The sequence below is a fragment of the Lepus europaeus genome, chromosome 1 (genome assembly GCF_033115175.1).
Source record: "Lepus europaeus isolate LE1 chromosome 1, mLepTim1.pri, whole genome shotgun sequence".
NCBI lineage: Eukaryota > Metazoa > Chordata > Mammalia > Lagomorpha > Leporidae > Lepus > Lepus europaeus.
Window position 1 is genome coordinate 94,025,628 of NC_084827.1, and position 16,720 is coordinate 94,042,347.

The 16,720-nt window shown below is 43.6% G+C and overlaps 1 protein-coding gene across 3 annotated transcripts in view; it reads right to left on the reverse strand.

Annotated features, from left to right (window-relative positions):
• Positions 1-16,720, reverse strand: part of CACNB4 (calcium voltage-gated channel auxiliary subunit beta 4) — a 273,118-nt gene that overhangs the window by 45,617 nt on the left and 210,781 nt on the right. For all 3 annotated transcript variants that reach the window (XM_062199704.1, XM_062199695.1, XM_062199700.1), the window contains exons 3-4: positions 1,827-1,946; positions 18-140 (exon numbers count right to left, since the gene is read on the reverse strand). In XM_062199704.1, coding sequence (XP_062055688.1) covers positions 18-140; positions 1,827-1,946 — 243 coding nt within the window. The remainder of the gene's footprint in view (positions 1-17; positions 141-1,826; positions 1,947-16,720) is intronic.

Here is a 16,720-nt window from a genome sequence, read left to right on the forward strand (position 1 = left end):
CCTACATTTCCATTTACCTCTTTAATGTGGAGAAAGTCCTTGGCGTCAAAAGAGATGGCCGTGCTTGGAACAGGCACATCCTCGTCCAGGGCACCACAGTAGCTCACGTTCGTCTTCACAGCAAACGCCACAGGCTTGGACTGGGGTCAGGGCCACGGAACAAGCGGTGAGGGAGAGAAGCAGAGAGAGAAGCATTTTTCATACCGAGACATACACGGAGATGACTGACAGCACCAGGCGCTAAGAGAAATCACGTTCCAAAGAGGGATTGCCAGCGGGGTTCAGATGCCCAGATGATACAAAGAAATCTGCAGGGATGACTCGGAAGATGATTCTGTCCCATGGGTGCAGCCATTTGTCCTCTCCTGGGGCACCTTCCAATATTTAAAGAACTGTGCCCTAAAGTACTGGGGAGGATGAGCAGGGAAGCGCGGGGACAATCAGCTTTGTTCTCTAGTCTGAAGAGCCATGCTTAGTTCAAAAGGAATCCTGCCTTGGGCTACAGGAAATGTGTACTGGGCCTTTAAGAAAGGGGAAGGGGAGGGGCAGTAAGATGAGTATTTTTGAAATAACCTCAGACCTGAAGACCTATGGGATCTTATCGAGTGGCATGCTTTGTCCCACCAGAGAAAGGAAGTACTAGCCAGGGTTCAACCAGAAGGGCAGGGGCTCTTCACCCATCATTGTCTCCCTAGCTCACAAAAACTGGTTCTGAAACTCTTGTTGTATAAATTCTTCCCAGCAAAATGCCCTTGAGCTGGTACCACTGGCCAGATACGGACCAAACCAACCAGCAGCCTAAGCTGATGATGCAGAGTGACCACCATGGCCAGAAAACAGACTGGGAAAGAAAACTTAAAAAAAAAATTTGCGACACAGGAAACGCGAGCTTCTGATCCCGGCACACATTTATTTGCGCTAAGCCATGTGGGTGGGGAGCGACAGTGGAGACAGGACCAACTTAGCATCTCACTGATGCCCTTCTCAGGGCCCTGCCGAGAAACCCCGTCCACCAACAGAGCACTGATGCTGTGGGTGTCAAAGCAGAGGCAGACACCTCATCCACCCACCACCATTCTCCTCTCATCTCTCTTACAAAGATTCCATTATAAAAATAGAAAAGGGAAGGAATTCACTTTACCTGGGGTTCAATTTTCCCTCTAAAAATCAGAAAGACTGTACAAAATGCCTACAGAGTCTGCTTTGGAGGGCAAGGAGAAGAGGTTGGCCATGACCCCTGTCTTATAGCTTGCTATTGTGCACAAAATTCCATTTGACAAAAGGGGTCAGTGCTAAAAAAAAAAATGCTAGGAAGGCAGAATGGAAGAACTCCATTGACTCTTCTGGTTCTGCCACTCAACTATTCAATCTGTTCCTTGCTGCTGCTTTGGGGGCACATACTCCTAGGGGGCCACTCCCTGTGCAATATCTGAAGGTCTCTTTCAACAAAGGCTTTATTACTCATCTTTCCTGCACAGCTCAAAGCCAACAGGGAGAGCCAGAGAGCAAGAGCACACCTGTGGCCCATGATATAGGTGAGGGAATGGGCAAGAAAAGCTGAGAACAGGTGGGACCCGCGGGTGCCTGAGGAGGCTCTGTGCCGGCACTGGGCATTACAAGCTTCAACCACACAAGTAAGTAAACACAAAAAGGTAAAGGTTCTCGGGAAATAAGCCCCCGAGGGTGGCACTGAACTCTCCTAGGGGTGAATGGATCAGAGAGCCCTGTGATCTGGAGCTAAGTTAGGATGACCATAAAGGATTACTCCAGAGACCTGTGCAGGGCAGTGACACGCCACGTCTGACCACGGAGGGGGAGACAGTCACCTTTGCCCTCTCCAGCTGGATAGCTGCTTGCTGTTCTCTCTCCTGCCGAATCGCTTCCCTGTCCTCTTCCAAAGAGACATCGGAGTCGGACGGCCTGCTTGTGTAGGAATCTGCTGAACCCTGGAAGGAAGACAGAACGGGTGACGTGAGCTGATGTGCAGCTTCTCAAATTGGCTCATCCACAACAGTATCCTAGGGCGAGTTCCTTCCAATTGCACGGCAGTTGATACACATACTCCGTGCTTGCTGCAGATAAAAGTTACGATGGCAGAATATAGTTAAGCACCTGAGTTATTCAGAAGGTAGGAAGGTTGTGAAGGAAAGTACTGTGACTAGATTAAGTGCTAAGTAGAGTGCTATGAAAACGATGTGATACTCAGCCCTGATCCTCTTTTGTGCTATCTCTATAGCAAGCCCATATTCATTTGTGGAACTGAAGTTTTCTTCCGTTCTCTCTTAGTGCATGCGTAATATAGCTAAAGGAAAATAAGACTCAATCAATTACAAAAGCTAGATTTTGCATCCTGGATTACAGGTCTTTTACTTGTCCAAGATTTCAACATGGTAAAGCAGCAGTCTACATGGGTGCAACGATTTTCCAGTTTTAATGTCAACACCCTTCTACACTTGTACTATTAAACCTTCAATCACTGGACTTTAATGGCCCATACTGGTCAATGTGGACACTGAGCAGAAAAACAATTTAGAGGATGCAAACAGAGATGTCCTTCATTGAAGCCCACACCTAGAAGGGCTATCTGAACAATACTGGAATCCAGCTGGATGTGAGGTAGCCAGTGTCATCTGGTGCTCTCACCATGCCAGAGCGGCTAGTTAATGGCTCCCTGCCAATACTAAAAAACAAAAAAACAAACAACAAGAACAAAATCAACCTGGAGGTTTATCTTCTGGCTACTAAAGGAACACTATCTTTCAATTTCCTTAAGCTAGCCTTAGAAGTTGACATTTATTTGCATAGACAATGACATTTATACAGCAGTGGTGATGGTAGACCTGGTGTATTTTATATGTTTAAAAAATCATGCAGATTTTCTTTTATTTATTTGGAAGTCAGAGTTACACAGAGAGAGGAGAGGCAGAGAAGGAGAGAGAAGGTCTTCCATTCACTGGCCCACCTCCCAGTTGGCTGCAATGGCTGGAGCTGCGCCGATCTGAAGCCAGGAGCCAAGAGCCTCTTCTGGGTCCCCCATATGGGTACAGGGGCCCAAGCACTTGGGCCATTCTCCACTGCTTTCCCAGGCCATAGCAGAGAGCTGGACTGGAAGTGGAGCAGCTGGGACTCGAACCGGCGCCCACATGGGATGCTGGCACTGCAGGCGGCGGCTTTACCCACTACTCCACAGCGACAGCCCCAATCACGCATATTAAAAAAAAAATGCAGACTCATCCATATAGCTTAGAATCTACTATCCATGGCAAAAGAGAACTTTAAGAAGTGGCTGACTGTTGAAACTGCCCCTATGAGAGCTTTTCTACACTTAGAAATGTTTACTCGTGAATTTGGCGCCTGTAAGGTCAGCTTTGTCTCTCAATAGAGGGTATCGACTAGCTAGGGCAGTCTTTTCCAGCACAGATTTTCCTGGCAGTTTAGAAAAACAACTTCTGGTTAAAGGATTTAACAGAGTATCTAGTTGAGGCCTGGTTTTAAATTTTGCCTCTGCAACACAGAAAACTTATGTGAGTTACTGGACCACTCTGAGAGAATCCCTTCATCTGTAATGAGGGACACTGCCTACTTGGTGGGATTCGACGGAATAAGATGAAATGAGCAGCTACAATCTAGTGGATGATTGCTATCGCACAGGCACAGGGCCTGATGCCTGGCACACCTCATCTCACTGAATCTTCTCAGCAGAAGCTGAGATTCAAACTTGGGTGGTTCAGCCTTGAGCTGGGAGGCTCAAACCCTACACTGTGGCACACTTGATATTAGAATACTCTGGTACCTGGCACACAGTAGGCACACAATATACCATCTTTCTTATCTTCATTTCCTAGAGCTGATATTTCTACATTGATTATATAAAAGAACTGAGATTCTAATCATTTTCAACTCACTTACATTTGCATAGTAGCTCATCTTGAAGTACAGTCATATTTCTTACTGTATGGCCTGTATGGAAAGCATACTAGAAATCTGATAACTGCAATGGTTCTAAATCCTTTTATTTTATGTAGTGCTTTTGAAAATGTCCTTTAAAAAGTGCATTTGTTAACCAAACTCCTCTGTGCAAATTTGCAGGGGTAAGAAACAGGTAATGCTGGGTCTACAAAACAGATAATATAGGGTAACTTTTCTTCTTCTTCTTTTTTTTAAGATTTTTTTATTTGAAAGAGCTACAGGGAGAAAGGGAGAGACAGAGACAGGTCGTTCATCGTTGGTTCACTCCCCAGAGGGCCACAATGACCAGGGCTGGGCCAGGTCAAAGCAAGGAGCTTCTTCTGGGTTTCTCCCATGGGTACAGGGGCCCAAACACTTGTGCAATCTTCCACCGCTTTTCCCATGCTATTAGCAGGGAGCTGGATCAGAAGTGGAGCAACTGGGCCCCGAACTAGCACCCATATGGGATGCTGGCAGCAGCTGAACCAGCTATGCCACAGCGCCAGCCCCGTAACTCTTATTATAGATGCATCCATTGAAATCCTTTAACGTACAGTGCTTTTGGAACATAGCTTTTGTCTGAAGCTAGGGCTACCCGTATAACATCCAGAGTAAGGGAGAAAGAAAACAATATTTCCGAAATATCTGTGACAACCGTTTGGAGTTAGTCCTCGGCATTGCTTTGCTGGAAGTGTGACTGTGTGATGGGTCACTTGGACCGGTTGCCTTGAGGGCGTCTGGAGTACAAGGTGAGTGTGGTGTGGAAGTTCTGAAAGCAGCCTTGTTTAGGGAACCCGTGCTTGAGAAGACCACTGGCTGCAGTTCCCAGGAAGGCAGGCTGCCCGTGGGAGCCGTGAGTCACCCAGCCGGAGACACAATCCACTCCTGCTACCAGGAGATGGCTAATTTCCTGAAACTACCTTAATGACTTTCTGACTCTTGGCATTCAATCATCTCTGGACACACAAGAAGTGACTCAAGGGCTCCTGCAAATGAACTTTATTTTGAAATGAAAATCAGATTGTAAGAATCCCAAAATTACTTAGTAAGCTCTACTGCTGCCAAATACATGGAAGCAGACGTTTCTATATTTCCCTATTTCTAAGAACACTGGTAGAGGGGAAAATAGAGCACTGTGATGCCCATTTTCACAGTCAGTGTTATGTCACCACAACCTTCACTCTGCTCTTTATTCCTTCTACGTTATCCACACTTCTTTGAACATGAAAACTCTTGTGACTGCCTCTCCAAGCCCTAGGGTCAGCAGAGGTCCTAGGTCAAGGGCCCAAATTTAGCCCTTGGATATGTTCTGCCAGCCTGGTACTGACTTGGTGTCTTGTTTTTCTTTATCTTTGCTTTGCTTTGTTTTAACTAACCAAAACAGAGTTTAGACACATCCCGGAAGGAAGCAAGCAAGAGGTAAAGAAAAGGATCTAGGTTTTCTGCAAAGGCAGAGGGAAGCCAGTCAGATGGAGGCCAGGAGGGGATCACAGGGCGGCTGGAGGAAGGATTTGGGAAAGGCAGGGGCCAGGTAAGACAGGTGGCGGAGGGGATTACCCAGAGGTCTGGCTGAACACCTGATGATCAAGAAGAGAAACACGTCAAGAAGGAAGTGATATTAGGGTGTTAATAGGACAGACTGAGGGTATGAAGCCTGCTAGCCCTGGCCCGAGCTGGGAACTGCTCCCCTTCCAGAATTCCATTTCAGAAACTGAGTCAGTCAGCAGTGACCAACCCAATCAATTACGTAACTGAGAACTGGACTGTTACCCCACGTGCAGGGGCGTGGCAGAGCCTCATTGCTTGAATTTTTTTTTTTTTTTAAGTTTTACTCATTGATTCATTCATGTATTCATTTGCAAGGCAGAATGACAGAGAGACAAGAGACACACAGAGAGAAATCTTTCATCCACTGGGCCCCTCCCCAAATGCTCACAATAGCCAGGAGTGGGCCAGACTGACTCAGGAGCAAGGAGCTCCATCTGGGTCTCCCATGTTAATGGACCATCTTCTGTTGCCTCCCAGTTGCATTAACAGGGAGCTGGATTACGATCGGAGAGGGCGCTCAGTTCCAGGCACTCTGATGTGGGATTCAGGTGTTCCCAAGCGGCAGCTTAACTTGCTGCACCACAGCACCATCCCTCCACCAACAGTCCTTAAGCAGACACCATTGGAAGTCACAATGAACTAACTAAACTAAATACAGAGTTGGAGTCTCTAATGAGCATAAATGCAGGTACTTAAAAAAAAATGGAAAATGGAATTAAAACATAAGTTTACGTGGTGCAAAAAATTTTTGAAATCCATGCACAGCTTTTTCATAATACACATTTTCCATATATTATAAAGAAAAAAATTTCTGCGCCAAAGTAAACTCACACTTTCAACTCATTTTTATTTTTAAATTTTTAACTATTTTTAATAGGTTTCATATAATTCATAGATCAATTCCATTTTTCTATGATCTTTTTGAAGTTTCTCAGATAAAGCACTTTTAAAAGTCATGAAAGAATGCATAATAGTTAAGATCCAAAGGAAGAGGCTGGCACCACGGCTCACTTGGCTAATCCTCTGCCTGTGGCGCCGGCACCCCGGGTTCTAGTCCTGGTTGGGGCACTGGATTCTGTTCCGGTTGCTCCTCTTCCAGTCCAGCTCTCTGCTGTGGCCCAGGAAGGCAGTGGAGGATGGCCCAAGTGCTTGGGCCCTGCCCCCGCATGGGAGACCAGGAGAAGCACCTGGCTCTTGGCTTCGGATCGGCACAGCGTGCCGGCCACAGTGCGCCGGCTGTAGCAGCCATTTAGGGGGTGAACCAACAGAAGGAAGACCTTTCTCTCTGTTTCTCTCTCACTGTCTAACTCTGCCTGTCAAAAAAAAAAAAAAAAAAATCCAAAGGAAGAAACAGATATCATTGCATTAACATAAGGTCCAGACTAGTTTTCTCCTTTGTGTTCGACACTGAAAAGAGATTCCAGCTTCACACCTTTCATGAACCTTACAGGCACAATGCAAAATCTGACAGAAACACCAGAAAATCAGTTTCCTGTTGCCTCCTGGGAGAAGGAAAATGCTAGCAAGTCAAACAATGGAAGAATTTCTTCTCATTCACCGAGAGGGTACATGACGATGGCAAGTTTGCAGCCGTGGGTTTTGGGAACAGAGTAACTGTCACCACTTCCTGTTGCCTGTGGCTCTCAGGCAAGTTATTTCAACCTTCTGAGTCCCAATTTCCTTCCTTAAAAAGATAAGGATATCACTACACACCCTGTAGAGTTTCCTGGTGTTTGATTTGAGATGTAATATAATGCCTTTTACCACCATGGAGAAATTCAGGAAATACCTGCAATTAATCTCTGACTCACTAAAGGTCTGGCAGTTTTTTAACATTGGAATTTTGGCTATCCTGGAGATTTAGAATTTATACCTTATTTTTCTTTTTAAACAGTTTCATCAACATGTAATTTACATGCCATAAAATTCACATATTTGAAGTGTACATTTAAATGATTTTCAATAAATTCATAGAACAATTTGCACCACAATCTAATACTGGAATATTTTCAGCATGACAATAGAAATGTCATGCCTACTGGCAGTCACTCCTCATCCTCACCTCTGTGAGGGTACTTTAAGAAGTTCATAGGTACACATTACCAGGAAGCTGGAATCAGGAGCAGAGCCCAGGCTCAAACTCACTCCAACACTCCAACATGGCATATAGGCTTCCCAAGTGATGTCTTAACAGCCAGGCCTGTCTTGTCCATTAACTTCTTGAAGTACTCTCATGGACCCAGGAATCTGCCTACTTAGCTTATCATTTTTGAAATTTATTTTTATTTATTTGAAAGGCAAACACACACACACACAATCTTTCATCTGCTAGTTCACTTTCCATATATTCTCATTATCTGGGGCTGGAATAGACCAAGCCAGGAGCCTGGAATTCCATCCAGGTATCCCACATGGGTAGCAGGTATCCAAGTAGTTGAGGTATCACCCGCTGCCTCCCAGGGTATTCTTCAACTGGAAGTTGGAATAAGAAGTGGGACTTGAACCCAGGCCCTCTGGGATGGGATGCAGGCATCCAAAGAGGCAGCTTAATCACTGTGCCAAATACCTGCCCCTATCTTGTCCTTTTGAAACTGAAATAAGCTTTCATTTCTTATGAGAACTTTAGTATTACATATATTATTAATTTATGGCCATGAGACCTTTTCTTGGGTCTTCAAATATTTGACTTTACTGTTCAAACTATTGGGGTTCATAATCCAACAATGCTGGATCTCTCACCACCTAGCTTAGCTATCAATTCACTGAGCACCAACCATTGGTTACGTACTATAGTGGCCACTATGTAAGAAGAGAATTGCTAAACTTTCCTGAGATATTTTCCTTTTCTGCAACATGAGAATGAAACCCTTCTGTGGGGTTATTTTGAGGAATGAATATCCTCACATATTAAAACATAGTACACAAGCATAATGCTGGTATATATTTAACCAGGACTGTCCAATGGGACTTTCTACAGTAATGGCAATCCTTTGTATGGATGCTGTCCAATAATGTAGCCATGAGACACATGTGATTATTGAGTACTTGAAATGTGTGTCGAGACAAGCCAAGATACCAGTTTATAATTTAATTTTTAAAATCTTAAAAATTGATTTCCTTTTAATTAAACTTAAATTTCCAACCATAATAGAGTACCCAAAATTTAGTTTATAGGAATGAAATGGACAATTTGAGATGTGATGACTTTGAACAGCGCTTGTCTCAACTGTTGAGGAACAGTGTTGTTTTTTTTTTTTCTTCATACTATTTGTTGAATTCTTTACTTAGTGTAGGGTTAATCTTATCAGTATAAAGTAAACCGAAAATAGATCTTTGTAAAAAGTAAGAATGGGAATAGGAGAGGGAGGAAGAAGAAGAGTGGGAGTGCAGGCAAGAGAGGGTAGGGTGGGAAGAATCACTATGTTCCTAAATTTTATATAAGAAATGCATGAAGTTTATATACTCAAATAAAATTAAAATATAAAGATTTAAAAAGCCCACCCATATCTAGCAGTTACCAAACTGAACTCCACAGAAGACACTCAAATATTTTAAGTTTCCCTTCCAGATGAAACAAGTAAATGTTAACCTTGGTATCAATTTGGCATTTAAAAATGTTGCACTAGGCCGGTGCCGTGGCTCAATAGGCTAATCCTCCACCTTGCGGCGCCGGCACACTGGGTTCTAGTCCCGGTCGGGGCACTGGATTCTGTCCCGGTTGCCCCTCTTCCAGGCCAGCTCTCTGCTGTGGCCCGGGAGTGCAGTGGAGGATGGCCCAAGTCCTTGGGCCCTGCACCCGCATGGGAGACCAGGAGAAGCACCTGGCTCCTGGCTTCGGATCAGCGCAATGCGCCGGCCAGAGCACGCCAGCCGCAGCGGCCATTGGAGGGAGAAAGGAAGACCTTTCTCTCTGTCTCTCTCTCTCACTGTCCACTCTGCCTGTCAAAAATTAAAAAAAAAAAAAAAAAAAGTTGCATTAAGTGGATTAAGTGCTAGTAGAATGTCCCCAATGTAGTTATGAATCCATTTCTCTCCACTGAGCTTGCAAAGACTCAATGATGCCCTTTTCCATTATGCAGAAGGAACACAGCCTGTTCTTAGTGACTCTCCCAGACTTCCCAGTGTAGATGGGTGAATGGCACACTCATAGGCTGTCCTTAGGCATAAAGGTCCCTTAGGCAACCTTCACCTTTACAGGCTAATCTTGCAGGTGCTCTTTCCTCTCCTTCTCCCCTTCACCAAGCACGTTCAGAGCAAAGGCTGTCCCAGGTGGTGTATCCAAGGACACAGGTTTGTGCTGCCCCTGGCATGGCAGGATCTCAATTTTCAGGTTTGTTGAAGGAAAAACACATTCATACCCATCAGAATCTATCAATTCTTTGGTCTATGATTTTAAGTTTTTCTTGAGTGGTTGGTCAGTTGACCAAGGCTATCCTGAATTGTTACAATGTTAATTATTGGCAACTCTACCCTCATAATATGAGATTTTTGTCAAAATTGTGGTTTTCAGGCTTTAATCCAGAGCGTTGGGTAATGTGTAACTTCACAGAAAGAGGAGCTCTTGAAATCATATCTCAGAGATGACAAATTTCTCTAAGAAAACTTGGATGGTTTCTAGTAAATAGAAGGTCTTCAAAAATGTTGATGGAAAGAATAAGTCCAGCGCTGCTTAACAACCACAGCTGCCCACTCCAATTGGACAGAAGACCCTAAGTTCAAATCCAGCCACTAATTTGCCTAAGAGTCCTTTATAGGCTTCAAAGAGAAGTCAAGGGCAGCAAAGATGCCCGTTCATATAAGGTCATAAACGGAAGGTGAGAGAATGAAGGCGAGACATCAGCTTACAAACTTCAGTGTCACGCCAACCCTACGGAACAGGTCGTGACTACCCTCATTGTACAGACTGGGTGACTGAGGCTCTGAACTTGCAGTAAGGACACCCCCTTGAGAGGCCCCTATGTGGGGAGCCACGGTGTGGGTAGAATCTTTTTGTTTAAATGTCCCACAAAATGTAATGCAAACATTACATTAAAACATCAACGGTTTTTAGTTGCCTTCAGTAAACAAAACATTCAGCAGTATTTGCTTAATTAGCATGTGACAAAAATCTAATTGAAAGTGAGAAATAGATAAAGAAATGCCGATCTAGCATCATACAAAGGTCACTGCAGGTGGCTTTTCAAAAGACATGGTTATCAGTTTTGAGTTTCAACAGTATGTCTGGACTACTAAGGTTTTCATTTGCAGATTTCTCCAGTCTTCTACTTTAACAATAGGGTTTTGGGTCAGCATTTTAGTTGTTGTAGGTGCTTCTAGAAATTCCTTATGGCTTTTCTTTGTCTCTCTCTTTTTTTTTAAGTTTGTTTTTTTTTTTTTAATTTTATTTTTATTTATTTTTTTAAATTTTTTTTTTTTTTGACAGGCAGAGTGGATAGTGAGAGAGACAGAGAGAAAGGTCTTCCTTTGCCTTTGGTTCACCCTCCAATGGCCACCAAGACCGGCGCACCGCGCTGATCCGATGGCAGGAGCCAGGTGCTTACCCTGGTATCCCATGGGGTGCAGAGCCCAAGCACTTGGGCCATCCTCCACCGCACTCCCTGGCCACAGCAGAGAGCTGGCCTGGAAGAGGGGCAACCGGGACAGAATCCGGTGCCCCGACCGGGACTAGAACCCGATGTGCCGGCACTGCAAGGTGGAGGATTAGCCTAGTGAGCCGCGGCGCCGGCCTTCTTTGTCTCTTAAGTGACAACTTCTCTAATCATGTTCCCACTATTTATTTATAGATTTCTTATTGTTAAATTATGATTATATATAAATATATATTATAGTTAAAAGTACAGGCTTAGTCTGTGTTATCTCACAAATGGAGTACAATTTAAGAGGTCTTATTATAACTGCTTTCTATATAATGTAATATACATTTAGAAAAGTTTGCCAATCATACCCTTCTCATGTATTGCCTTGGTTGTCGATTGCCGTAACTGGTCTGATTTCAGACAGGTCTTTCTTTCAATTGATAATCTGAGGATACTGTTTAATGGAGACAACAACATGAGGATTTTAATGGACCTCACAAGTAACATGGAGCAAAGTGACAAGAAGACCCCGACAGAGACGGAAGAACAACCCATACCTGCCCTTACAATTTGCACTTTGGGAAAGAAGATGAGCTGTGGGCTACAAGCAGATTTGCAAGCTAAATCAACAGTGATGGTGGCAGCAGGAGGGTAGATTCATTTTATATTGGGTTCAACCATATGAAACTACAAATACTAAATTTTGTCATTTCACATGGTTTAGCCTAATACATTGGGGGAAGAACAGAAAACAAAAATTACTTTCTACAGATGTTACCCGGAAAAACTGCTTTGACGATCAGTACATTGTGTTGTACATATATACATGAGCTGCAACATCAGTTAAGCACAAGCAGTCGAAAATCATTGAAAATAGCCACGATCATGTTTGCGACCAACAGGAACTTTATCCAGTGGCAGGAACGGTGAAGTTGCGGAGCTGACGCTCCACCTGGGAAAGGGAAAGTGATCATTTACCAGGTAAGGGTGGCCTCCAGTGACCCAGCTTTACTTATTGCTTACAGGCCACAGAATAACATTCTGGGACATTGAGCAGCCACTTCAGGAGCCAGCCCTGCCTGGTCAGAACTTAGTGTGAGCTTCTGACCAATTCATGTGACACAGGTGAGTGACCAGGCAGCTCCACCTGGCTGATGCCAGCCTTGGCACCTGGAAGCATTAGCCACCAGCACAAGGTCTTCATTCAAAGGTGGCGGCTCATGCTGCACTAACCTAATTTCAGCAGAGATGTGAAAAAGGAAACACCAGTATTTGCTTGGGAAAACCAGAACGTGCAGCTGGGAGAAGCCGTGCTGCATACGGGTGAGGACACTATCACTTCTTGCACAGGTGGACTTCTATGACCCTTCTGGTAAAGTGGCTGACAAAGGCTTCGTTCTCACATTTCCCTCGGAAAGGTTTACAAAGCAGCCTCCTCCAACCCCCTCCTCGCCACTACGTTAACATGATGGTCTATTTCTTGAAAGTCAGATGAAAGCTAGAGCAATACATACATGTTTTCCTTAAAAGGGACCTCAGGCAATCTCTTGGGTATGTGAGAAATAACAGTAATAAAAAGATTTTTCCCCTTCTCAGGGACAAAGGCAGAAATAATAGCACTTGCTTTAGAAGAAAAGGACTTGAACCTAGCCTGTGTCATTTCTATAGCCTCAGGAACTGTTGGATGGAAAGTTAACCTTAAGTAGTTCTTTGGAATGATTTTTGTTTTCATTTACGTTTCTCATAAAGGGAATGCCTACGTACAGGTAACAGAATCCAGGGACATCATCAAGAACAAAAATGCACTCCCAGAGGTGGCTGAAGACAATGGAAACCAAAGAAAACCAAATACTTCAATTCAAGAATGGATCATGTCTCACCCCTTTTTGTAGTCCTTAGAGTTCTCAGCACAAAGCTTTGCATATCATCATGGGTGCTCAAAACTATTTGTTGAATATAAGAGTAATGAAGGTAGGAGTTTGGCACAGTGATTAAGATGCTACTTGGGACACCCAAGAGTCCCAGCTCTGCTCCCAGTTCCAGCTTCTTGCTGATGTGCACTCTGGGAGGTAAGAGTTGATGGCTCAAATACTTGAGTTTTTGCCATCCACATGAGAGACCGGGATTGAATTCTGGGCTCCTGGATTCATCCTGAGCTAGCCCTGGCTATTGTGGGCATCTAGGGAGTATGTCAGTGGATGGAAGATTCTCTCTCTGCTTTTTAATAAATAAAAATAAATTAAAATTATAAAATAGAGTCAGTGATATGGCCTCAGCTGGAGGAATAGAACAATACACAGAATTCTCAGTACTGCTCAGACTTCACCCAAAGGTCATGCATACTTCCTGCCTCAGGGCTTTGGAAAGGTCAGTGGAAAATAACCCTGGTTTTAAGTTTGCAAAATAATAAGTTGACTGAAAAAACTGATATTAAGAAATTGCTCAAAAAATTAAAGAATAAGGAATATATTAAAATATATTATAAAACTACATAAAGATATTAGTGGCATAAGTCAGTGAAATAAAGTTTATAAACCAATCCCTAAAATGGGAGACTAAATATATTAGAAGCATTTCAAGTCAATAGGAAAAGGGTGATTACTTAATAAACAGTTTTGAGAAATTTATCTAACCAACTGGAAAAAATAAAGATAGATTCTTGTTTCATTCTTTTTATAAAACATATATTGCAGATGAGATTAAAAGGCAAAAATCATGTAGAGGATACTCCAAGACATTTTTGACAAAATGGAATTTAAAAAGTTGATTTTGGTGCAAAAGATTTCTAAAGTCTATGCATAGTTTTTTTTTAAGGAAACTCGTTTTCCAAGAATTTTCGAAGACTCATCACTTATATCTACATCATATTTGTGAAGCCTGTAGGTCTTAAAAACTAGATGATGTAGGGGCAGGCACTTGGCCTACAGATTAGCCTGCGTCCTATATAGGAGTGCCTGGTTTAAGTTCTGGCTCTGTCCTGGACCTAGCTTCCTGCTAATGTGCAGCCTGGGAGGCAGCAGGTGACAGCAATGTAGTTAGGTCCCTGCCTCTCACATGAAAGACCTGATGGAGTGCCCAGCTCCTGGCTCTGGCCTGGCAGACCTCAGCTATTGCAGATATTCGATGAGTAAACCAAATCTCTCTCTCTCTTCTCTCTCTCTCTCTCTCTCTCTCTCTCTCTCCTTAACAAAACACTAAATGCAACAACATTAAATTTAGGTACAAATGTTATTTGTGAATTATTAGGTACTGCCTGGTTTGGGAGTATTTGAGGCCACGCACAAGCTGCCTTGGCAGCAAAAGCTGACCATTGTGTAAGTGACATACCCACCCTCAGTTTCCTTCCTAGAAGGGTCCCTGTAGCATCTTCACATCACAGGACATGGACTGGAAACTGCATTTTCCCTTACAGCACTGCGATCCTCCTTGTGCCTTGGGCCCTGTGCTGTGACCACATGATGCCTGTCTCCAGCTCTTGTCAGCATGGGCCATCCCCACTTGGAGTCTACAGTGGCTCTTCCCTGGGGAGGTGCCCTTCCTCCCCAATTGCTTTAGAAGTGGGAGGAGATGAGAACAAGGCGTACTTGTTTGATTCCTGTCTGCTAACTCTGTTTTCTGTGTTCGAGCTCATTATGTTAGAGGAGAAGAACTAATTCTTCGTTCAATCTTTGGAAGTAGGAAGTGAGGATCGGACACGATTCAAATGGTGCTGTACAGGCATCACCCAATTCAGTCACCATGAACACTTAATAGGTAGAGTTCATTATCTGTGTGGAAGTCAACAAGGCTTAGAGACACTAAGTAAGGTGCCCAAGGTCATGTTGTTGGTCAAGTGAGGTGGTCTGGGCTTGGCTGACCCTCCAGCCTTGCCAATTAGCTAATAACCATGCCTGGCAGAGGTGCAGGTAGGCCACTGCTAAACGAGCAGGTTTCTGAGGCTGAAAGCAGAGAAGAGAATTAATCCCACTTCCTCAGCATTTAGACTGAACCAACAATGACTGGACGTGCTACGTGCTCTCCAGCACATTCCTGTGATTTCTCTCCAAAGCTCTCTGGAGGCCTTAGAGAGAGAAGTCAAGCCACCTGCCCAAAGTCACCCAGCCATCAGCTGGTGATCCTCAAACTCACTTTTCAGCTAACAGCCTCTCTTGCCTGATTTCTGAAATTCCTCTGAGGTCTGCTGTTAACAGTGTCTTCCCAGCACCACGAACTAGGTCTTCAAGTGCTCAGTGATGGAGCGTGCTTTGGGATGGACAGCAAGACACATACCATGAAGGCTGACCAAGGACGTGGCCGTCACAGCTACCTTCAGGCCTGTCTACGAGCACATTAATATGTTCTAAGTGGTCAGAGAGAGAAAATCTGTTCATTTTTTTTAAAAAAGCTTTTCTGGTCCAAACCAAAGAAACAAACAAACACAGCAAAGAGATGACAATATTGGTTTCAAATGACTCTGGGAGAGATACTATGATTTAATTTACTCAAATTATCTTTGTGCTTCATTAGGAAATATTAACTGGGGGTGGAGTTATTTTTTATATTCATTTTTTATTTTAATTTTTAATTAGGTTTTAACAGATTCAATGTGATTTGTAGATACAATTCTAAGAACAAGATGATATTCCCTCCTTCCCTCCCCCTTTCTTCCTCCCAACCTCCTTCCCTCTCTCTTTTTTTTTTAGGTTTTGAGATAACATATTTTAAATTTACATCAGGGTAAAAAGGCTTAAAGTTCACCAAGTAAGAAGGTTAACAAGTAAAGCAAAAAGACCCTAGTTTAGTGGAAATATAGACACTGGCCATAAGCAATAATTGAATAGAAAAACGACCATTTTGCCCAAATTACAGAGTTTGGATTTTAGCCATTCTGACAGAGGTGAGATGATATCTCATTGTGGCTTTGGTTTGCATTTCCCTGATGGCTAGTGATGCTGAGCAATTTTTGTATATATTTGTTGGCCATTTATATTTCTTCTGTTGAGGACTGTCTATTGAAGTCATTTGCCCATTTCTCAACTGGATTGGTTATTTTTTGTTGTTGAGCTTTTTAAGTTGCTAATATAGTTGGGATATTAATTCTTTGTCAGGTGGATTGCAAATATTTTTTTCCATTCTGTTGGATATCTCTTACACTACCGATCCTTTCCTTTGCTATGCAAAAGCTTCTGAGTTTGATATAGGCCCATTTGTTTAGTTTTGCTTTTGCTGCCTGTGCTTTGAGGGTCTTGTCCAAGTAGTCATCCCCCATTCCAGTGTCTTGCAGTGTTTCCCCTACTTTTTCTTCCAGCAACTTCATAGTCTCAGGTCTTAAGTTTAGGTCTTTGGGGCCGGTGCTGTGGCATAGCAGCTAAAGCCACTGCCTGCAGTGCCGGCACTCCATATGGGCACCCGTTCAGCTCCCAGCTGTCCCACTTCCAATCCAGCTCTCTGCTATGTTCTGGGAAAACAGCAGAAGAAGGCCCAAGTCATTGAGCCCCTGCACCCATGTGGGAGACCCAGAAGAATTTCCTGGTTCCTGGCTTTGGATTGGTACAGCTCTGGCCATTGTGGCTATCTGGGAAGTGAGCCAGTGGATGAAGGACCCCTCTCTCTCTCTGCCTCTGCCTCTCTCTAACTTTGCCTTTCAAATAAATAAATCTTTAATAAAA